Raw genomic sequence first — 23,633 nt, 5'->3', positions numbered from 1 at the left:
CTATCATGACAGACCAAGGTTGTTTACTGCGGTGTTTAGCGCTACCACGTCACAGAGTATCATCCTAAAACTTATGGTTTGGCACTGCACACTAAAAACAGCATTCATGTGTAACAGAGGTGACAGGACTGAATACTTATCATGTTTGCTTTTAAGTGTTGTTCTGCGTATATGGAAGGCCTCTGTACTTCGTAACTAGAAAGCCTATATAGAGAGCCACTCAGCCTACCAAGTGATTGCGTCTTACTGATTGCCAGTTGACAGGGAATTACCTACTCTCGTCCGCAGCTAAACAGCACGCCTCACGTCTGAGAATATCACTTCCTCAGGTACACGGATCACCCAGAATTATTGACATCCAGCTCTAAGAAACTGTGACTATGTCATGTTGTGAGAAGATACGATCTACCCTGCTTTGCAGCAACCATATTGAGGCTCCTAGAGAGTGATAAAATGCGGAGCGAACGCCTTCCACACTCTCTTCCACAGGACAGTGATCACTGTCACAGCCTGCGTGGATTCTAGGGGATGCCTGTAGCACAACTCACGAAGGCACGCAGGTGCATCTGACACGTGTTATGAAATCAGCACCTTCCTGCTGATACGTGATGTGCAGGAATTTCAGTCAGAAGACGTGACAATGAAACCGGTCGGCGTTTTTATCCTCGTCGAAGGACGGCACGGGGAAATCAGGTCGACGATGGGACTGTTCACTCGCAACTAGAGACTCCATCATGATGTCGAACCGACCACAATCACGTCACGACTGTGAGCTGAAGGAGTTATTACCATCAGAACCACTAAGAAACAGCACACCCTCCCACGCATACAAACAGAGGTTGAGGCAAACGCAACTTTAGCTGCACCGTCCCCGCAACTGTGTCTCCCACTTCACTCACCCCATTCCAACATAGACCGACAGTCACGCTATGGTTGAACCCACCGACTCCTTCTCGGCTTACACGATACCACCTGTTTTGAAAAGGGAATGAGAATAACAACACACAGTCACTTTCTCCCTCTCTCTGAGAAACGATACAGCCGTACACTGCGAGGCATCCAGACACGATATTGCGGGTCAGGCGCAGCTGTGCGAAGATAACCTAATCTTCCCCCTCTCCCCCCTGCTCCAACAGTCAATAGAGCCCCTCGGGAGGAGGGAGGAAGGAGATGCTCTGTGACGGCTAGTGAGGGAGGGGATGCTCTGTGGCGGCTACACTATCGATAACCGTAGCAAGGAAAATGAAACTCCTTGGTCAGTGGTGAGGGCGCCTGCAGCGAAACTATCTTCAGCTGAGTCAGTTCTCTCTGAACAATAGTTCCGTGTGCACGGGCTTTTCTGTATATCGCGGAGCCGGTAATATGACGCGTATTATCTACACTAGCTGCATTAGTTATTCCAACCCATATGCATTCAAATCAACTCTGGATGCTTTTTTTCCACTCTGAACGTCTTTTTCAAACAATCCAACAGATTCATGAAATAATGACAATCTCTGTGAATACATTTCGTATTTGGATACCGGCAATGAGAAATTATTCGAAAACTTTATATGTCAGGTAATCAATTTTTTTGACGTCTTGTGTGACAGCTGGGATTATCACAGTGAAGGATTGTGCTGGGTTTTAAGTTGTTTCTCCAGATTCCATCGCTAGACTGTGGGTAAAAAATTGTGGCTAAGTAATTGTAACCTGTTGTTTCTGGAGGGAATTGAGCAGCACAAGTTGAACAAAGAGATACGAGCCATTGTTGTTGAGTTGTTGAACCGCTAACAGAATAGCGAGAAGTCATTCAGTGTAAACCTTCATGAGAAATTTCGAGTATTTTAAAACAGAGTTTCTTCAAGTGCTCTCTATGAACAAGCTACTCAGTTATTGAGCTGTCACTGTTCTAACAGTAAGAAATGAGGAATTTGAAAACAGTAGTAAAGTCACATCCTAATAGCATCATCTGTTGATCGTCTTTAAAAACATAAAAAATTATCTTTGTTTACCGTTATATGAAAATGGAGTGTACGTTGGAGACTCTAATGTCCCATAGAGAAAACGTAGTGCTTAACAGGTCTCAAATCTTCACCTGTGATATTCACGAAATACACAATTTTTATGGTACTTTCTGTAGAAAACATAATTTCGGCCATCACTGGCCTCTACAGTATTTTCTTAACATTTTGCGCACAATATTGGTAGAATGGTTTCTCTGTCTCGTTACCACTTGTCACAAACCTATTCCTTGTAAAAAGGACCTCTCTTGTAACCTAAGAGTGAACACGAAAGGTGTGTGGTCGTAAAATTGTGGCTGGGCAGTGCCTATTGACATTCAGTTTGATTGCTGTACTACAGTATCTCGTTCATTTACTGTCTATTTCTCGAGAATTCGAATTATTCTTTGTTGAAATTTTTTTCTTGTTTTAAAGTAACACGTCTGCTTTGAGTCTAGCAACCAAACAATGGTTTAAAGGTTTACTTCTTCTTTTAGTGGGGCAGTGTTCGTTGTAATTGGTAAACTTAGCATCTCCAACAATACCACACCCTGGTCTCCACATAGCTTGATCCCACACTCACCTTCTACAGCCTCTGTACAGATTCTCTATATTAGAGTAACAAATCGCCGTTTGAAACTCTTGTGTTTACTCCAATCTCTGATGGCACGGGTGGTTTTCTGTTCTATTTGAAAAATAGCTCTAACTATTAATAATCACCTTCAGATAGCTCTAAAAGACACAAAATTAAGGATCATGTAGTTATTGGTAAACTTTATTCTTCAATTTTATCACCTTTTTTTATTCTCTGAAGCCGCCAATCTTGGCACAAAATTTATGATGTTTCCATGCAACTGAATTGACACAGGTATGTTCCCTAACGGAGACATTATCCTAGCTCCTATGTCGGTCTCTACAAAATGTACGCAGATGTTATTGCTAATACTTCCCAAGCATTATTTTTTATCTTCTCGACTAATCTCAAGATGATATTAAATATAATCTGGCCTTCTAACAATAACCAAAACGACCTTGCTTTCCTGGTACCGCGAACGGCTGAAAGCAAGGGGAAAATACAGCCGTAACTTTTCCCGAGGGCATGCAGCTTTACTGTATGGTTAAATTATGATGGCGTCCTCTTGGGTAAAATATTCTGGAGGTAAAATAGCCCTCATTCGGATCTCCGGGCGGGGACTACTCAAGAGGACGTCGTTATCAGGAGAAAGAAAACTGGCTTTCTACGGATCGGAGCGTGGAATGTGAGATCCCTTAATCGGGCAGGTAGGTTAGAAAATTTAAAAAGGGAAATGGATAGGTTAAAGTTAGATACAATGGGAATTAGTGAAGTTCGCTGGCAGGAGGAACAAGACTTTTGGTCAGGTGAATACAGGGTTATAAATACAAAATCAAATAGGGGTAATGCAGGAGTAGCTTTAATAATGAATAAAAAAATAGGAGTGCGGGTAAGCTACTGCAAACAGCATAGTGAACGCATTATTGTGGCCAAGATAGACACGAAGCCCACGCCTACTACAGTAGTACAAGTTTATATGCCAACTAGCTCTGCAGATGATGAAGAAATTGATGAAATGTATGATGAGATAAAAGAAATTATTCAGGTAGTGAAGGGAGACGAAAATTTAATAGTCATGGGTGACTGGAATTCGAGAGCAGGAAAAGGGAGAGAAGGAAACATAGTAGGTGAATATGGATTGGGGATAAGAAATGAAAGAGGAAGCCGTCTGGCAGAATTCTGCATAGACCATAACTTAATCATAGCTAACACTTGGTTCAAGAATCATAGAAGAAGTTTGTATACATGGAAGAATCCCGGAGATACTAAAAGGTATCAGATCAGTCATATAATGGTGAGACAGAGATTTAGGAACCAGGTTTTAAATTGTAAGACATTTCCAGGTGCGGATGTGGACTCTGACCACAATCTATTGGTTATGAACTGTAGATTAAAACTAAAGAAACTGCAAAAAGGTGGGAATTTAAGGAGATGGGACCTGGATACACTGACTAAACCAGAGGTTGTACAGAGTTTCAGGGAGAGCATAAGGATCAAATGGTTCAAATGGCTTTAAGCACTATGGGACTCAAAATCTGAGTTCATCAGTCCCCTAGAAGTTAGAACTACTAACACCTAACTAACCTAAGGACATCATCCACATCCATGCCCGAGGCGGGATTCGAACCTGCGTCCGTAGCGCTCGCGCGGTTCCAGACTGAAGCGCCTAGAACCGCACGGCCACACCGGCCGACAGAGCATAAGGGAATAATTGAAAGGAATTGGGGGAAAGAAATACAGTAGAAGAAGAATGGGTAGCTCTGAGGGATGAAGTAGTGAAGGCAGCAGAGAATCAACTAGGTAAAAAGTCAAGGGCTAGTAGAAATCCTTGATAAGAGAAGAAATATTGAATTTAATTGATGAAAGGAGAAAATATAAAAATGCAGTAAATGAAGCAGGCAAAAAGAAATACAAACGTCTAAAAAATGAGATCGACAGGAAGTGCAAAATGCCTAAGCAGGGATGGCTAGAGGACAAATGTAAGGATGTAGAGGCTTATCTCACTAGGGGTAAGATAGATACTGCCTACAGGAGTATTAAAGAGACCTTTGGAGAAAAGAGAACCACTTGTATGAATATCAAGAGCTCAGATGGAAACCCAGTTCTAAGCAAAGAAGGGAAAGCAGAAAGGTGGAAGGAGTATATAGAGGGTCTATACAAGGGCGATGTACTTGAGGACAATATTATCGAAATGGAAGAGAATGTAGATAAAGATGAAATGGGAGATACGATACTGGGCGAAGAGTTTGACAGAGCACTGAAAGACCTGAGCGGAAACAAGGCCCCGGGAGTAGACAACATTCCATTAGAACTACTGACGGCTTTGGGAGTGCCAGTCCTGACAAAACTCTACCATTTGGTGAGCAAGATGTATGAGACAGGGGAAATACCCTCAGACTTCAAGAAGAATATAATAACTCCAATCTCAAAGAAAGCAGGTGTTGACGGATGTGATAATTACCGAACTATCAGTTTAATAAGTCACAGCTGCAAAATACTAACAGGAATTCTTTACAGACCAATGGAAAAGCTGGTAGAAGCCGACCTCCGGGAAGATCAATTTGGATTCCGTAGAAATATTGGAACACGTGAGGCAATACTGACCTTACGACAAAGATTAAGGAAAGGCAAACCTACGTTTCTAGCATTTGTAGACTTAGAGAAAACTTTTGACAGTGTTGACTGGAATACTCTTTCAAATTCGAAAGGTCGCAGGGGTAAAATACAGGGAGCGAAAGGCTATTTACAATTTGTACAGAAACCAGATGGCAGTTATAAGACTCGAGGGGCATGAAAGGGAAGCAGTGGTTGGATAGGGAGTGAGACAGGGTTGTAGCCTTTCCACGATGTTATTCAATCTGTATATTGAGCAAGCAGTAAAGGAAACAAAAGAAAAATCGGAGTAGGTATTAAAATCCATGGAGAAGAAATAAAAACTTTGAGGTTCGCCGATGACATTGTAATTCTGTCAGAGACAGCAAAGGACTTAGAAGAGCAGTTGAACGGAATGGACGATGTCTCGAAAGGAGGATATAAGATGAACATCAACAAAAGCAAAACGAGGATAATGGAATGCAGTCGAATTAAGTCGGGTGATGCTGAGGGAATTAGATTAGGAAATGAGACACTTAAAGTAGTAAAGGAGTTTTGCTATTTGGGGAGCAAAATAACTGATGATGGTCGAAGTAGAGAAGATATAAAATGTAGACTGGTAATGGCAAGGAAAGTGTTTCTGAAGAAGAGAAATTTGTTAACATCGGGGATAGATGTGAGTGACAGGAAGTCGTTTCTGAAAGTATTTGTATGATGGAGTGTAGCCATGTATGGAAGTGAAACATGCACGATAAATAGTTTAGACAAGAAGAGAATAGAAGCTTTCGAAATGTGGTGCTACAGGAGAATGCTGAAGATTAGATGGGTAGATCACATAACTAATGAGGATGTATTGAACAGAATTGGAGAGAAGAGGAGTTTGTGGCACAATTTGACAAGAAGAAGGGACCGGTTGGTAGGACATGTTCTGAGGCATCAAGGGATGACAAATTTAGCATTGGAGGGCAGCGTCGAGGGTAAAAATTGTAGAGGGAGACCAAGAGATGAATACACTAAGCAGATTCTGAAGGATGTATGTTGCAGTAAGTACTGGGAGATGAAGAAACTTGTACAGGATAGGGTAGCATGGAGAGCTGCATCAAACCATTCTCAGGACTGAAGACCTCAACAAAAACAACAACAACATACATGATTAAAATATAAAGGGAGTTAACGTACGTTTGATAAACGAACTATGCATTATGTGACAGCAACTAATAACATGCCGCAATTTGACTTGTCAAAGTTGCAGGAATGTTCTGCAGAAGTTTCACAAAATTCCATTCAGTAAATGCGAGAACGAGTTGCAACATATGGCACATTTTAGAATGTAATTTATTTAAATAATGCTCGCGATCGGTCTCTAGGAAATTAGCCTAGGGAAAGGTAACTATGAGGTCCAACTTCAGGAGACGAAAATTGAGGCCAGGTGATAGTCTACCGTGACAGTTTCGGCGCACCAGACAGGCTACAGTAGCTTATAAAATGTAAATACTCGTCGATACAAATTGAAAACTTGTGGAAGGGGGGTTAGGTATGGATAAGGTACTTGATAACGCAGATATCATTTCTCTTATCCTAGCTGACCTCTGGCCATAGACATTGTGCCTTGTATGAAGCGCGACAACCAGTATTTGTGGAGGAAAAATGACAATTGATCGTTATGACAAAATAAATGTATCTTATATCTACACAGAGAACGGCTTCTCCTCTGATCTAATTGTAGTAACACATTCTGTTGATTCTTACCTACAGGTAACTGTTACGTATAAACTGGCACGATTTGTTCTTTCAGTAGTACATGTAGACGCCTCGGCGAACCGATACACCACAATAACATCAAGATCTCAGTGGCGTTCAACGAATAGATGGTTCACTGTCAGATACAGTCACTGCTCATAGAACGACTCCTTATTACTCGTCTTCCATTCGCGTAGAGGTGACAGTGGCTACTGATATTCCAGCGCTAGATCACAATCTTTCGATAAGATGTAAGCTGGCCATCCCTGCCGTTATGAGAGTGTCTCTTGTTGGGGGAAAAAACCATGCATTCTAAACTATCATAAGACGATCTTGACGATATCACGCAGTAACACAGTCAGAGATCATTTAGCGAAACACACAGAAGCACTGATATGGATAACGGTGTACAGCTATCGTTTAGCAATCGTTGGCCTTCGACTGGTTTGTTCTGCCCAGCTATACACTTGAGTCCGTCTTCTACAAAAATGTAATCTTATCTCGGATAGTTGTTGAATATTCGAGTAATATAGTAATTAACTCAAATAATAATTAGATAAATCATTCGGGATTTCAAAACAACGTTGTCATCCACTTACTGGCCTCGCAGTAGAGAGTGTTTTGCTAAAGCTACGAGAAGATGTATGGTCTACAAGCCACGGTAAAAGTCATTATGGAAGAAAGTTCCTAGGTATATTCGGAACTTTCTTCCCATTCTAATCGTAAGGAAGTTTACGGGCCAAGGCGAGTCGTACAGCTTTGTGTCGTGCAGACATCAAGGGTACCCGAGTGGGCCTTCGGCTCTGAAATCCCGTGTCGATGATGTTTCGTTGAATGGTTCGCACGGTGACACTTGTTGATGGTCCATCATTGAAATCTACAACAATTTGTGGAAGGGTTGCATTTCTGTCACGTTGAACAATTCTTTTCAGTCGTCGTTGGTCTCATTCTTGCTGGATCTTTTACCGGCCGCCCCGATGTTTAAGTTTATATGTTTTACCGGATTCCTGATACTCACGGTACACTCATGAAATGGTCGTACGAGAAAATCCCCACTTCATCGCTACCTCGAAGATGCTGTGTTCCATCGCTTGTGCGCTGACAATAATACCACTCACTCAAATCTTGCTAGCCTGCCATCGTAGCAGCAGTAACGGATCTAACAACTGCGCCAGATCATTGTTGTCTTATATAGGCGTTGCCGACCGCAGCGCCGTATTCTGCCTGTTTACATATCTCTGTACTTGACTACGCGCGCCTGCGTGTTTCTTTGGCGCTTCAGTGTATGATCATATGAATTACACTCAGAAACAAGTGATAACCTTGATGTTGTCTTCACTGACACAATCCTGTGTATTACGGATTTTCAACGGAAACGTATAATTCATTGATGAGAAAGGCTCAGTAGTGCAGTGAGATTATTCACATGAGATGCTGTTGTCTGCATGAAACGATTATTGTTTGCTGACTGTGACGAAATGCAGAACGAGTTAGGCAGAATTACTTACTTCTTGCTGAGGTTATATTTGAACTGTCTGAGACAATACTAGATGACAGCTGTCTATAAACGTCGATAAATGGAAGACAGTGTCCATAAAAAACTATTAAGCTAAAAAAAAGACTCTGGTAATATATGATTACAAGGCTAGTGGACCACATATAAGCTAAGCAAGTACACGATCTGATTAAAGTGTCCGCACGCCCATTAATGGACACTGATGTGGGTTGTACCCACCATTCACCGTTATGGCGACAGCAGCTCTGCTAGGAACACTTTCACTGAGGTGTCTGAATGTCTGTGGATAAATGTCAGTTCGTTATTTTACAAAAGCAGAAACCTGAGCCGGCCGGAGTGGCCTAGCGGTTCTAGGCGCTACAGTCTGGAACCGCGCGACCGCTAAGGTCGCAGTTTCGAATCCTGCCTCGGGCATGGCTGTGTGTGACGTCCTTAGGTTAGTTGGGTTTAAGTAGTTCTAAGGTCTAGGGGACTGATGACCTCAGCAGTTAAGTCCCATAGCGCTCACAGCCGTTTTTTTTAAACCTGAAATGTTGAGGTGTTGGACGCTGTAACTCATTCCAAAATTCCATTGGGTTCAGATTGAGACTCTCGCTGCCCATTTCATTGCCGGAATGTTATTTTCCACAAACCAACATATGCTGTTTCATGACGCGGTACACCGCCATACCAATACAATCACACACCGGACTGTTCTTGTAATGTACGCACTTCACAATGTGGTAAACGTGTTCATATTCTTTCCGCATTTAGCGTTTTCTTGAGCGCATAAAAGGGATTACAGATAACGACAAAAACACCTCCTTACCGTAGCATCACCTCTTCCATACTTCACTGTTGGCACTACACAGGATGGTAGATTACGTTATCCGGGCGTTCGCCAAACCCAAACCTTTCCATCGGTTTGCCGCAGAGTACAGCGTGATCCACCACTCCAAACCAGCCGTTTCCACTAATCCACTGGCCAGTGGCGTTGCTCTTCACGCCATCTACAGCGTCGCTTAGAACTGGCTGCAGAAATGTGTGGCTTATGAGGAGTTGCTCGAACTCCATATTCCATTCCTGTAACTCCATACGCACAGCGATTGTGCTAGATGGACTGACGAAAGCAATTTGGAACTCACTAGTGAATCTTTCACCTGACTTCGTGGTTTTTTTTTTTTTTTTTTTTGCTTGGTTTCGTGCCGAAGGAACTCGGTGTAGTACGAACAAGTCGTTGGAAGTCCACTGCTACCTCTATAGCCACCCATAACTGCGAAAGTGCTGCCAGTGCAGGATTTTGTGCACAATTTGATCTCTCTATTAGGTCCCATAAATGTTCGGTGGAATTCATGTCGGGCGATCTAGGTACGTCACAGGTCAGCCGGCTCATCTGAAATTAAAATTGAGTTGACGCTAGCGAAGCATATAAGATTCTTTAGGAGTTGTACCTTGCTTAAGTAATTTGGACAATTGGAAACGAAATGGCAGCCATTTCGAAAAAATAGGGTTTCTTTAATAGATTTTCGACTTCATCGGCTCAGTAAAAATATTTACAATTGATGGATCGGAATAAAAGTGGTACAACTCCTAGAAAATTTAGTTAGCGGAAACAAAGACTCATGTCAATCGGCTCTGTAGATTTGAGGTTACCATACCTCACGGTAAAAAAACCTGAAATTTTGTTGGAAGTATTCATATCCTGCAGTAAGACTTCGACTACATGACTTAAGTATATTCTTGAAGATCTATAGTTGCGAACATGTGCTGCTAAAAGATCGCCTCTATACCCTAGCATATACAATTTTCCTTACGTTCCCACTGATTAGTAAAACAACATCGTTTAGAAGGCGTGATTGGTCTGCAGAATTTGACTGAAATGCCTTATTTACCAGCCGACATTCTTCCAAATAGGGTTTCAGAAAAGTAAGATAAATTTTGTTCACATCATCACTGTATATATTATGAAGGACTTGGGCAGTATAGCACTTCTCATGAAGCGCTGCTATCTCAGAGTTGGTTTTTAGTTCAAGCCGCTGAGACAAAGCACGAGAAACAGCCTCAGAAATAGACATCCAACGTGTATTGCACTTCTGAACTATTTTCAATGGATTAGCTCCGTCATTTAGTGCACTGAATAACTTCTATTAGCAATTTGACGAGATGAAGATTTGGAAAAGCAAGAATATGTTTCTGGCAACAAAAATTCCAAATTCTGGGGCCAATTTTCAGATGTAGCAGGACATACCGACAGCTACACGGAATGACAGACACAAGTAATTAACACTAGATTCCGATTCAGATTCTGATACACACCATTATTGATTGCTACCATAACTGCTGCATTGTCAGTACCAAAACCGCAAATTAAATTAATGTTCAAGGCGTTCCCATTAAGCAAAGAATTCAAACCATTGGTTACTGCCACTGCGTTGCCTTCATCTAACTCTGCCATTCCAAAGAATGTGGAAACATTGCGATCTCGGGCCTCAGAAAGGTATATCACACATGCAGCTAACAATTTACTGGCACTAATGTCTGAGGATTCATCCAGAAGTACACTGAAATATACGTCTCCTACGTCCTTTTTCAGACTGTCCTTGAAATATGGGTAAAGAGTGTTTTTTATCACACCTCTACACTTGATTCTATGCAAACGCATGTGAGAGACATGGTCAGCACCTAAACAACACCTCTTTGAAAGGCTGTGGAGATGATCCACAGATTTTCTTGCGGAATGGTTAGCCATAAATAAACATAATGCAGCTTCTGCAACAGAAACTTCATTGGACTGCCTAACTACATGTGCATCGAGTTTCAACTGCCCCTGTGAAGAAAAAAGTGCTGCAGCTTTTACATGCTTTTTGAATGATTCCATGAATCCGACAGATGCGAATTTAAATTGCACTGGTAAAATCGACATCACACTCTAGAAGGATCTCAACAAGCCATGTCTTTCAATTGTTTGTTGCTAAGCCACTGTTTTCTAAACTTTTGGGTGTATTTTTTGTACTTTTGCTTCGATGTTTTGATGAGACAACTAATAAAAAGTGAAAAAAATCATTGATTACAACAAGATTAACTGCACCATAAACATTAACAGTCCAACACTGTGCACTGAACCGACTTAGGTACACGGTAACTTGTCACTACAATGCTAAGAGCAAAGAACTAAGATGGAAAGGATTGTTCTGTTGTGTTGAGGCAGGGGAAACACTATATCGAAATCTGATTTAATAGAGCTAGCTGGAGCCATATTGTTGCCGGTTTATGATTTTTCACGCTAAATGCAATTTCAAATTGTATATTGGAAAGACTGAACTAAACATAAAAATATTGTTGCAGACATCAATCCACAAATCCGTTAGAAAATCCGTTGACCGCTAAATGCAAAATTTCACCCGCAGACAGTATGTAAAATCCGTCAGATTTAGCGGAAATTGCGATAACTTGGCAGCCTTGTTATGGTCAAAACAATAAAGACTGAATTAAACGGAAAAAACATTGTTGCAGTCATCTATCCACAAATCCGTGAAAAAATCTGTTGACCACTAAATGCAAAATTTCACCCGCTGACAGTGGGTAAAATCCGTCAAATTTAGCGGAAATTCCGCTAACTTGGGAGCCCTGTTATTGTCAAACCAATAAATTCCGTCTCCATGAACGCATTTAGGATACCGACGCACTACCGTCAAATGTTAATGATCAAAATCAAATTGTTTTGTTGCAATTGGCACCACAGCCTATGTCATAAACAGTTTCTGTTAAAGCGGCTGCGAGAAAGAACATGCTAAGTTGTGCTGTGATAACGTGCGGTTTTGTTTTTCTTTTCTCAGTCATTTTTAACAGAAAACAGGAGTGTTATGTTTGTGCCTAACTTTATAATCCTGCCTGTTCGTAGATTAAAACCATGCCAAATACTGTCATTAAAGGTATTGTTCTCACAGGTCCAGCAGCTGGAAACGTCTCTCTTATAGCCCGTGTACTAATGATTCCACCTGATTTACCCATTCATTTTGACTTCTATTCCCAATCAAGGTTCCGTTTGCAATAGCAACAAATAAGGACAGAGAGAGGGAGGAGAAGGAGATGGACAGAGAACGGGGGGGGGGGGGACTGGATATAAAGAAGGGGAAGAAGGATTCTGACAGAGAGATGAGGGAGGAGGAGATGAATGGAGAGAGTATGGAATAATAGTTGTACAGGCAGCCGGAGAAGTAGGTGGACAGTGTTAGGGGGAGGATGAGGGGGATAGAGAAAGAGGGGGGAGGAAGAGACTAGGACTTATGTCCACTTCCCATTCTGTTTCCTCTAATATCTCCTAGATTTGCAAGACACAAACCAAGATTTCTAATTTCGTATATAACGTTGTTACATTTCGCCGAAATGACCTTGAAACTCCACAACACCACAAAACAAGTGAATAAAATATAGAGTAGCCGCCTTATCGAGGCTCTCCAAATGCACCATAAAATAGTTTACTAACATAAAAATTTGTTCTTTGTGAGCGCCTACTTGAGCAGATATCGTTTTTTCGATGCAAAAGAACCACTTGGATTAGGTACGAGGCTATTTAGTTTAATTACGTCCACGTAGGCGCTGGGTTACACCTCACGCTTGCACTCTTCCACAGTCTGATAAAATGTATGCTTCAGATCATTAAATTTACAAAAGGTGCGAATCTGAAAGAAATGAGATTCGCGCTCACTCTACAATTACTATTGTACTTCAAAATTTACAAAAGTCTTACACATTTCAACTTGTTGCTGTAGAAACGTCTGCTGCTCTCGGCGTCGTTAGACAAAGATCCATTCCTTAATACACGTTTCAAAATGGTATGAGAGATGCAAGACCTATTTGGCGAATGAAGTGCCGACTTACTACATTCCATTATAGGTCAAATTAAGGTGATAGACAGAGCAATATCCGCCACTCATTGATCGTAGGCGTTAGCGCCTGTCTGCTGCACTTTCGCCAAGAGGACGTAAGCAACCACACTGCTCCAATGTAATATGCCAAGCTGTAAAGTAAAAGTACACGTTATTTCGTTCAGCTGAGCTGACCAATAGAGCGGAGCGGTATGTGCCTTTTGTTCTAACGTTCTTTCTAACGTTCTCAATACGAACTCCTTACTGCACTCAGCTCTCTCTCTCTCTCTCTCTCTCTTTCTCTCTTTCTCTCTCTGTCTCCCTTTCTGTGCATCTTGTTGTAGCGATGCCCATTACCACTTTATACCAATGTCACACCTGCTATCCGTAGCAGTTCCGAAAAACAATACATCAGACAACTGTCTGACAATCACGTACAAATTCTAGCGACCACTTGCATTATCTGGCTGCTTGGAACCACGACAGCAAACACACTTTAACTGACTGCAGTACTCCAACTGCTGCCGGCCGGAGTGACCGAGCGGTTCTAGGCGCTACAGTCTGCAATCGCACTGCTGCTACAGTCGCAGGTTCGAATCCTGCCTCGGGCATGGATGTGTGTGATGTCCTTAGGTTAGTTAGGTTTAAGTAGTTCTAAGTTCTAGGGGACTGATGACCTCAGAAGTTAAGTCCCATAGTGCTCAGAGCCATTTGAACCAATTTTACTCCAATTGCTACTTCTTCCTTTCGAAAACTAGCCCTCAAAATCACAGAAAAAGAGACAAGGGTATCAAGAGAAAATGCTGAAATCGATCAGTCTTACAGATACAAAAGCAAAAGTGCGCGTCGGTAAATAACATGTAAATAAATGGGAGATATGACATATGGCTGACTAAAGAAGACGTCTGTCGGTATAAACATAAACACATCATCGTCACTAAATCCTTTCTTAATTGCGACACCCTCCAGCAGCTCTCCAATTCTAAACTGGTGATCCCTTGATGCCTCAGAACATGTCCTACCAACCGATCCCTTCTTTTAGTCAGGTTGTGCCACAAACACCTCTTCTCCCCAATTCTGTTTATTACCTCCTCATTAGTTGCATGATCTACCCATTTAATCTTCAGTGTTCTTCTGTAGCACCTCATTTCGAAAGCTTCTATTCTATTTTTGTCCAAACTATTTATCGTCCATGTTTCGCTTCCATACATGGCAACACTCCACACAAATACATTCAGAAACGACTTCCTGACATTTAAATCTATACACGATGTTAACAAATTTCTCTTCTTCAGAAACGCTTTCCTTACCATTGCCAGTCTACATTTTATATCCTTCCTACTTCCACCATCATCAGTTATTTTGCTCCCCAAATAGCAAAACTCATCTACTACTTTAAGTGTCTCATTTCCTAATCTAATTCCCTCAACATCACCTGATTTAACCAGAATATATATTCCATTATCCTAGTTTTGCTTTTGTTCATGTTCATCTTATAGCCTCCTTTCAAAACACTGCCCATTCCATTCAACTACTCTTCCAGGTCCTTTGCTGTCTCTGACAGAATTACAATGTCATCGGCGAACCTGAAAGTTTTTATTTCTTCTCCACGGATCTCATTTCGTACTACAAATTTTTCTTTTGTATTCTTTACTGCTTGCTCAATGTATAGACTGAATAACAATGGTGATAGGCTACAACCTGTCTCGTACCCATCCCAACCACTGCTTCCCTTTCGTGCCCCTCGACTCTTGTAACTATCTGTTTTCTGTAGAAATTGTAAATAGCCTATCGCTCCCTGTATTTGACCACTGTCACCTTCAGAAGTGGAAAGAGAGTATTCCAGTGATAATTGCCAAATGCTCGCTCTAAGTCTACAAAAGCTAGAAACGTACGTTTGCCTTTCCTTAAACTATCTTCTAAGATATGTCGTAGGGTCAGTATTGCCTCATGTGTTCTTACATTTCTACGGAGACCAAACTGATCTCCCCCAAGGTTTTCCATTCCTCTGTAAAGAATTCGCGTCAGTATTTTGCAACCATGTCTTATTGAACTGATAGTTCGCTAATTTTCACTTCTGTCAACAACGGCTTTCTTTGAGATTGGAATTATTACATTCTTCTTGCAGTCTGGGGTATTTCAGCTGTCTCATACAACTTGCCCACCAGATGGTAGAGTTTTTTCAGCGCTGGCTCTCCCAAAGCTATCAGTAGTTCTAATGGAATTTTGTCTACTCTTGGGGCCTTGTTTTGACTTATGTCTTCCAGCGCACTGTCAAATTGTTCACGCAGTATCATTTCTCCCATTTCATCTTCACCTACGTCCTCTTCCATTTCCATAATATTGCCCTTCGGCCTTGTATAGACCCTTTATATACACCTTCCACCTTTCTGCTCTCCCTTCTTCGTTTAGGACTGGTTTTCAATGTGAGGTCTTGATATTCATACAAGTGGTTCTCTTTTCTCCAAAGATTTCTTTAATTTTCCTGTAGGCAGCATCTATCTTACCCCTAGTGATGTATGCCTCTACATCCTTACATTTGTCCTATAGCCATCCCTGCTTAGCCATTTTGCACTTCCTGTCGATCTCATTTTGAGACATTTGTATTCCTTTTTGCCTGCTTCATTTACTGCATTTTTATATTTTCTCCTTTCACCAATTCAATATCTCTTCTGTTACCAAAGGATTTCTACTAGCCCTCGTCTTTTTACCTATTTGATCCTCTGCTGCCTTCACTATTTCATCTCTCAAAGCTACCCGATCTTCTTCTACCATATTTCTTGCCTCTGTTCTCGTCAATCGTTCCCTAAAGCTCTCTTCTAAACTCTCTACAACCTCTGGTTCTTTCAGTTGAACAGGTCCCATCTCCTTAAATTCCCACCTTTTTTGCCGTTTCTTCATTTTTAATGTACAGTTCATAAACAATAGATTGTGGTCAGAATTCACATCCGCCCCATGCAAATGCCTTACTGTTTAAAACCTGGTTCCTAAATCTCTGTCTTACCATTACATAATCTATCTGAAACCTTCCAGTGTCTCCAGGCCTCTTCCATGTGTACAATCTTCTATTATGATTTTTAAGCCAAGTGTTAGCAATGATTAAGTTATTCTCTCTGCAAAATTCTACCAGGTGGCTTCCTCTTTCTTTCCTTACCTGCATTCCTTATTCACCTACTACTTTTCCATCTCTTCCTTTTCCTACTATCCAATTCCAGTCGCCCAACACTATTAAATTTTCGTCTCCCTTCACTATCAGAATAATTTCTTCCCATCATACATTCCTTCAATCTCTGCTTCGTCTGCGGAGCTAGCTGGGAATTAAACTTGTACTACTGTGGTAGGCGTGGGCTTCGTGTATATCTAGGCTACAATAATGCGTTCACTATGATGTTCTTAGCAGCTTACCCGCACTCCTATTTTTTTTATTCATTATTAAACCTACTCCTGCATTACCTCTATTTGATTTTGTGTTTATAAGCCTATATTCACCTGACCAGAAGTCTTGTTCCTCCAGCCAGCGAACTTCACTAATTCCCACTATATCTAACTTTAACCTATCCATTTCCCTTTTTAAATTTTCTAACCTACATGCCCTATTAAGGGACCTGACATTCCACGCTCGGATCCGTAGGACGCCAGTTTTGTTTCTCCTGATAAAGACATCCTCCTGAGCAGTCTCCGAATGGGGGACTATTTTACCTCCGGAATATTTTCCCGAAGAGGACGGCATCATCATTTAACCATGCAGTAAAGCTGCACGCCCTAGGGAAAAATTACGGCTGTACTTTCCCCTTGCTTTAGCCGTTCGCAGTTCCAGCACAGCAAGGCCGTTTTGGTTAGTGTTACAAGGCCAGATGTGTTAATCATCCAGACTGTTGCCCCTGCAACTACTGAAAAGGCTGCTGCCCCTCGTCAAGAACCACACGTTTGTCTGGCCTCTCAACAGATACCCCTCCGTTGTGGTTACCCCTACTGTACGACTATCTGTATCGCTGAGGCACGCAAACCTCCCCACCAACGGCAAGATCCATGGTTTACGGAGGGTGCAGAGACGTATGTATGAAAAATGCATGCAGTGGCGGCATGTAGGTACATAATGAATGTATATCTATTATTTTGCTGTGTGTCGAATCTGAAAGCCTGAACTATATTTACCAATTATTTTCAGGTTGTCTCCATTCATTATATTCATGCAGAAGTAGAGATTTTAGGAGTTTCTCTGGCTCACCTAGTAATGGATGTGAGATTTTGCTACCAGAGAAACACATACCAATCGTTTCTTCCGTCCATTATGATGCACTATGGTATCTACAGTTTTGATCCATCTCCCTACGATAATTAATTTGTGATTAACATAGTTAATTTATCATAATCAAATGCAGCCTCGCCAAACGCCTCCCACGTTCGACAGGTAAAGGCATTACTCTCTGTTTGCTGTACAGCCTTTAAATGACGACATTGTTGTGAGTCATCAAGTTTCTTGGAAGTTGCTAAGAGACGAGTGACACTCAGGGTCTAAAATTAGACGGGCTCACGGCTGTTCTAACGTCTGTACACCCCTACGTTCTGCATCCAAGCTCTTGGGGACATGAGATTGCTTTGAGATTTGTTGAATTCGATTAACTTGGGCAGCGTGAGCTCTCTTAGGACTAAGCGCTCAATCAGACTTACGTTTGCGAGGCTTATAGTAATAGTTTCAAATATATTTCTCAGGCTTATCGTCCGATTTTATTGTTGTATATCCACCAAAACTCTCTAGCTATGCAAGGTGCTGCAGGAACTCAAAACGGGCACAGTAATATTGGATTTGCACTGTCGCGGAATAATCTATAGACACTAAAAATGGCCTACCAGCGTCGTCTGCTTGCCACTCACATATACCATATTTAAAAATGTTAATAACAGTCAAAAAGTGAAGTAGCCTGTGGTCTTCCTGAGGGTTCAAGCTATCTCCATACTAAATGCCACAGAAATTGGTTCAGCGAGAGAGTCGTGAAAACGTAACAAGTTAGTTACTTTCACAGTTAATAACACTGGCTGAGGATTGATCAAACGAGTTGAGAACTAAATAAACATTGTATTGGTTACGAATATATCAACGACTAAAAACATTTTCACAAATATCCTATAATTCAAAAATGAAAGAGTAAATACTCAAATTGATAAATATGTTGTACTACACACTTCCTAAAGTTGTATACCTTCTTCATTAGGGTTCAGGCTATTTCACGTCAAATATCATGGATATCGTTTCAGTGGTTTAGTCGCAAAAACGTACCATAAACTCACTTTCGTATTTGTGATACCAGTATGGAAGTATGGATTGCATAGAACAAGCACGTTAAAGATTGTATAAGTACGTATTCATTACGTGGAATCGTATTATGTAGAACATATCAAACAAAGAGAACACTTTCAGAAATGTGATAAAGTTCAAAAGACAAAGAATAAATAGCTTTCTGAAAGAGTAATCATACTTCCATTTTTCACGTTATATTCTTCAAATGAATAAATATCTTCTACTACCCCCTAAATATCTTCTACTACCCCCTTCTACAGTAGCCTATGCTCTTCCGCAGCGTTTAAGCTACCTCCATAGAAAATTTTATCAAAACTGATGCAGCAGGTTAGCCGTGAATGCGTAAAAGACAGAGTTACTTTCGCATTTATAATTTTAGTAGGGATATGGATTAAGTGTTACTGAATACCCCGCCAAACATGTGTACGTCCAAAGACTGTTTATAATTTGATTATTATTATGTTTTTACTTCACACTGTAGTTATCTTTTAGTTTAAATAGGGTCACTTATTCGTCCCCACTCGAAACATTCCCAGATGTTCAGGTGATGTGAAACTCCTTCTGATAATGTCATTACCAGGACTATTCTGAGTATGTACATCCGATTTCGCTATGACATCAGAACTGTCATAATTTTCATGTGCAGAATACAATGTTGTCTAAGTTTGTAACGTGTAGTTTCTCTTATTAGTTTCTATATGTTACAGTTCAGTGTCGTAATTGATGTTAGCAGAATGATGCTAGGTTAACGACGAAAAAGGGTCTCTCGGGTTCAGATTTGTGGACACATAACTAAAAAATAAAACGCGTGTATCTGAAACCAGAAATTCACAAAATTTTGTGTCAGATTCCGAGGATAGCTTTATCGTACTACTGTAAAGAATAATACCCACAACCAGGTAATTATGAAAGTTATACTCAATCAGTTGTCACCTAGTGCTTTCAAATTAATGACTAAAACAACATGTAGATTTAATTTATTTATTCTTATAGATCACATGGAGTGTAAAAATATAGTTATATAACACTAATATATGCAAACGATAAGAATACAGAAAGACAAAACTACTTATAAAACTAATAAAATGTCAATATCTCAGTTCGTAATAAATATAAGACCTGTATCGTCAGCTTTCATGCAGTCGCTCCGACTCCCCTGATAGGAACGCAAGGGTCATTCATCTCTAATGTGCTTGATTGTCTGTTCGGAGCCCCACTCTTACAAACTGGAGATTCTGTAGCACCCCATTTGTAAAATTATTATGTGCATCGATCATGCCGTCTGCGAGCTCTGTTCCATTTGACCCATACTTTCCTGTCGATTTCTGTGTCAGTAGATCACAGTTATACTTTCGGAGTCATTCACGCTCTTCAGGATTTTCAGTAAGTCGACAGTTCCGAACCCACAGGTCTGTCACCTCAATTTTACTAGCATTTAACTGTTCTGCTTACCGTAAAAGTGTGTTTCTTAAACGGAGTGTATTTCGTGGCAACTTGGTATGTCTCCCTCTACTGGTAATTCCAGGTTCTCCTGTAGCTTGTTCTATTCCTGAAGCTTCTACGGATTGCGAGAGGACAAATGTTGCTCAGCATAGGAAACCAATAAATGGGTTTTGCTAGGATTGCCCCAGTTATTAACTGCATAGTGTGTTTCAACTGGAAGTCGATCAAGTTAGTGTGGCAAATGTTTAGCCACAGCGAGGCACAACACTCGGCCTTTGAGAAGACCAGCGGAACGAATGATGTGCGCAAGATATCTTCTGAAGTTCCTCATGTCATTTCACACATTTTTTGAGTAATATACTGACGAATATTTATGTTGGCAGAGGTATTTTCAAGATGTGTTTTACATGAAAGGGTGCTGTGAAGATGACAAACAGCAACATGTGAAGTTCTGTAATTTCGTTCTTGGCAACATGGAGGATGACAGTTTGATTCCACGCTTAGTGTTTAGTGATGAGGCAACATTTCATTTAAATAGAAGTGTGATCCGTCATAATGTGAGAATGTGGGGTACCGAACTACCACAGGAAGTTGTATAACATAAGAAGGATTCTCCAAAATTTAATGTGTTTTGCGCAGTTTCACGGGAAAACAGGAATGGACCATTTTTCCTTGGCGAGAACACTTTATACGAGGCATGTATCTCGATATGGTTGAGAACTTTCTTTTCACACTGTTGGAGACTGATTCGAACGACTTCGTTTACCAACAGGATGGGGCACCGCCACACTGACATCTGGAAGTGCGGGAATTTTTAATTCAAAGGATTACTGAACGATGGGTCGGTGGCACTGGACCAAATGATTCAACCTTACCTTACTGGCCTCCAACGTCACCAGACATGACTGTATGTGATTATTTCTTGTGGGGTTTATAAAAGACTCTGTGTGGTTCCGTTACCAACAACAATGAATGAACTGAGACATCGCATAACAGCAGCTGTGGAATCTGTAATTGAAGACATGCTCGCTACAGTGTGGGAATAATCTGAATACCGCATTCACATATGCCGTGCATCTCAAGTAGGGCATATTGAAAACCTATGAAAAGGTATGAAAAAAGTTTTTGAGTTTCCTGTTCATCAAAAACCAAAATTCATTGCATATGTTTATTAGTTTCAGAACTATAGACGTGCGAAATCGGGTGATTCTTTTTTATACACATTGTTTATTGCTCTCACACCTTCATATAAATGCAGTCGAGCCTCAACTTCGAGTCAGCAACTGAAGGGAGACATAAGAAGAACCAATATGCCACCAAGGTAGTTTTAGACACGGAGACATCTTTTAAATTACCCATTTAGGATACCATGTTCGACATTACATAGTGAGTAAAGATGAATTACAGCAGTAGTACAATATATTTAAATATATTTACACATCCTTCACGAAGAGTAGAGGTTTATTTATTCCAATCTTTTCTTGCAATTAGAGAAAAACATTTTAAGTACGTCCGTTTGTATCACAGCAATGGAGGAGTAAAGTGAACAGCATGATATTTTGAAAGGAAGAGGTAGGGGATAACGTTACTTAGACAAGTGAATAAGCCAGTCATGGAGAAGTGCACAAAATACGTTGATACAAAACTGCTAACATGGTATTAAAAGTCACTGAAATCAATGAGCGACTTGTAACAATGAATCTGTATAAGGCAGAAAGAGAATCAGAAGTTTCGGCGCCTAAGTGGAAACCGACCCTCCAGCATCATTATCCATTTCGTTACATTCACAGAGAAATTTCTGTTGCATTCGGCACATTTTTAGTATAGACACATGATAGTATTGCACGTCTATCATTCAAGAGATACTTTTGTTTATGAGGCATCCAGATACATGCATTACAGTGTCGTAAAGTAAGATATTTTTTACTCAGGAAAAAAAATTCTGTTCTTTTTACTCCTGAAATTACCTCTATTTCTGTTTTACATCGTTTCAACATTGTTTTGGTTGAAAGCACCATTTGTACATTTTACAACTTCACAGGACTTGGTAAACTCTGCAAGACGTAGTTATGTACGTGGTTAACTTACAATATGTTCCATGTGACGTCCCACTATAGATATTGAGAAGTTAGCATTGTTGATTTCTGTCAGAAGGGTAACATGAGTAAAGATGAAATTAACACACATCAAATTAACACACAATTTATAACTTAATTTCCCTATGAGATTTCACAAAGAAGCTTACAGATGTGCAATAATACTTTAAATATAAGATTCCTGTTCAGATGTAGAGAGAGAGACATCATTGTTCTCCTTCTGGTTACTCTTTATCGTTAACTGAAGTTTGGAATCATCTCTTTCGGTGGCACCAATGCATGACACCCTCTATGAGCCAAGCCGCCATGGCGACGAGCAGCAACACAGTCAGGAGGTGAATACACAGTGGGTAGTCTCCTGTCGCGTCACGGACGTAACCTGAAAATGGAAGACAAGTGAAGAATGTGATAACGATTCCATTTGATTAAACCACTCACATAAATGAATGAAAACTAGCCACAGAGCTCAGTTACATAATTTATGTGCTAATTCTACAGTGCAGCAAAATTATACAATTCTCTGCAAAAATATTGTGCTGCTTCCGTCTTGATCTGAATCAGAATCTACCTGCTTTTCACAGAAAAATGTCAGGAAGTTGAAAGATTAAATTAGGTACTTAAGGTACTTAAAATAAAAGTAAAAGAGATCTGGTCAAAGCCGTTATCATGGAACTGTAAAGCTGGGATTGTTTACCAACACTTCGCTATCTTTTATTGAAGGACTGATTCGATGTCTTCACATACAAAGATACCATCTTCTTCAAGTTACCCTGTTTATAAGACTTTCAGTCTCAACTTTCCAGAGTGCCCTGGACATCATCAGTATTATGGTTTTATCTCCCAATACAAGTACAGTGTATCATACGCTTTTCTCCAATTATTTAGTGGTCTTGATTTCGAAATAATGTAGATTTCTTCATGCGGTTCTGATGCAAGGGTAACTGCCAAAGGTTTTTCAATGACATTTTAAGTCTCATGGTTAATAAATATTGGCGAACTGCAACACACTGAGTCATAAAGATGTTTTCGTAACATACGTTAAATATTCTGCTGCAGCCCTAAATTTATAGCTAACGAACAAACAATCAAAAACGCTACTCTAACAGTGACTGACTTTATAAATCTTTATCTGCACTTAACAATGGCAAATGTTGTTGTCACGAAACAGCATGTAAGTGTCACAGATAACTGACTTAATTTCCTTATTCGGCAACGCCATTTAGCCTAAGCATCTGCTCTGTATTAACAAACTTGCACTTCCAAGCAGTTAATATTTACTAGCAATAGTTTTGTGGTTCTAAATACTTAATGTTCACTACAAAATTGAAAGAAAAACAATGTCACCAAGCTAAACTGTACTCACAAGTACTATAACTTAACAGCGACAATATACTATTATAGACAGATGCGGCTACTATCATTGAGCTAAAACTCATTATGTAGTTGGCGATTTTGGATGTTATAAATCTCCTTTAGTTTGGCTGTGGTCTATTACAGCATAACACGTCATATTTGTCGCCTTCGATGGATCAATATTAAAATAC

At 40.5% G+C, this 23,633-nt stretch overlaps 2 protein-coding genes across 3 annotated transcripts in view; both read right to left on the bottom strand.

The window, feature by feature from the left end:
• The window catches only part of LOC126263516 (monocarboxylate transporter 1-like), a 115,582-nt gene extending 108,501 nt beyond the window's left edge, over nt 1-7,081 (bottom strand). Inside the window, exon 1 of the mRNA XM_049960608.1 lies at nt 6,898-7,081. The gene's annotated coding sequence lies outside the window, so the exon portion shown is untranslated. The remainder of the gene's footprint in view (nt 1-6,897) is intronic.
• Nucleotides 7,082-22,019: 14,938 nt separating this feature from the next.
• The window catches only part of LOC126262903 (monocarboxylate transporter 1-like), a 96,568-nt gene continuing 94,954 nt past the window's right edge, over nt 22,020-23,633 (bottom strand). For both annotated transcript variants that reach the window (XM_049959804.1, XM_049959806.1), the window contains one exon: nt 22,020-22,468. In XM_049959804.1, the coding sequence (XP_049815761.1) occupies nt 22,344-22,468 (125 nt within the window). In that variant the 3' untranslated portion in view covers nt 22,020-22,343. The remainder of the gene's footprint in view (nt 22,469-23,633) is intronic.

The sequence above is a fragment of the Schistocerca nitens genome, chromosome 6 (assembly GCF_023898315.1).
Source record: "Schistocerca nitens isolate TAMUIC-IGC-003100 chromosome 6, iqSchNite1.1, whole genome shotgun sequence".
Taxonomy (NCBI): domain Eukaryota; kingdom Metazoa; phylum Arthropoda; class Insecta; order Orthoptera; family Acrididae; genus Schistocerca; species Schistocerca nitens.
Note: the sequence above shows the minus strand (reverse complement) of the source record. Positions and strands in the feature narration are given on the sequence as shown.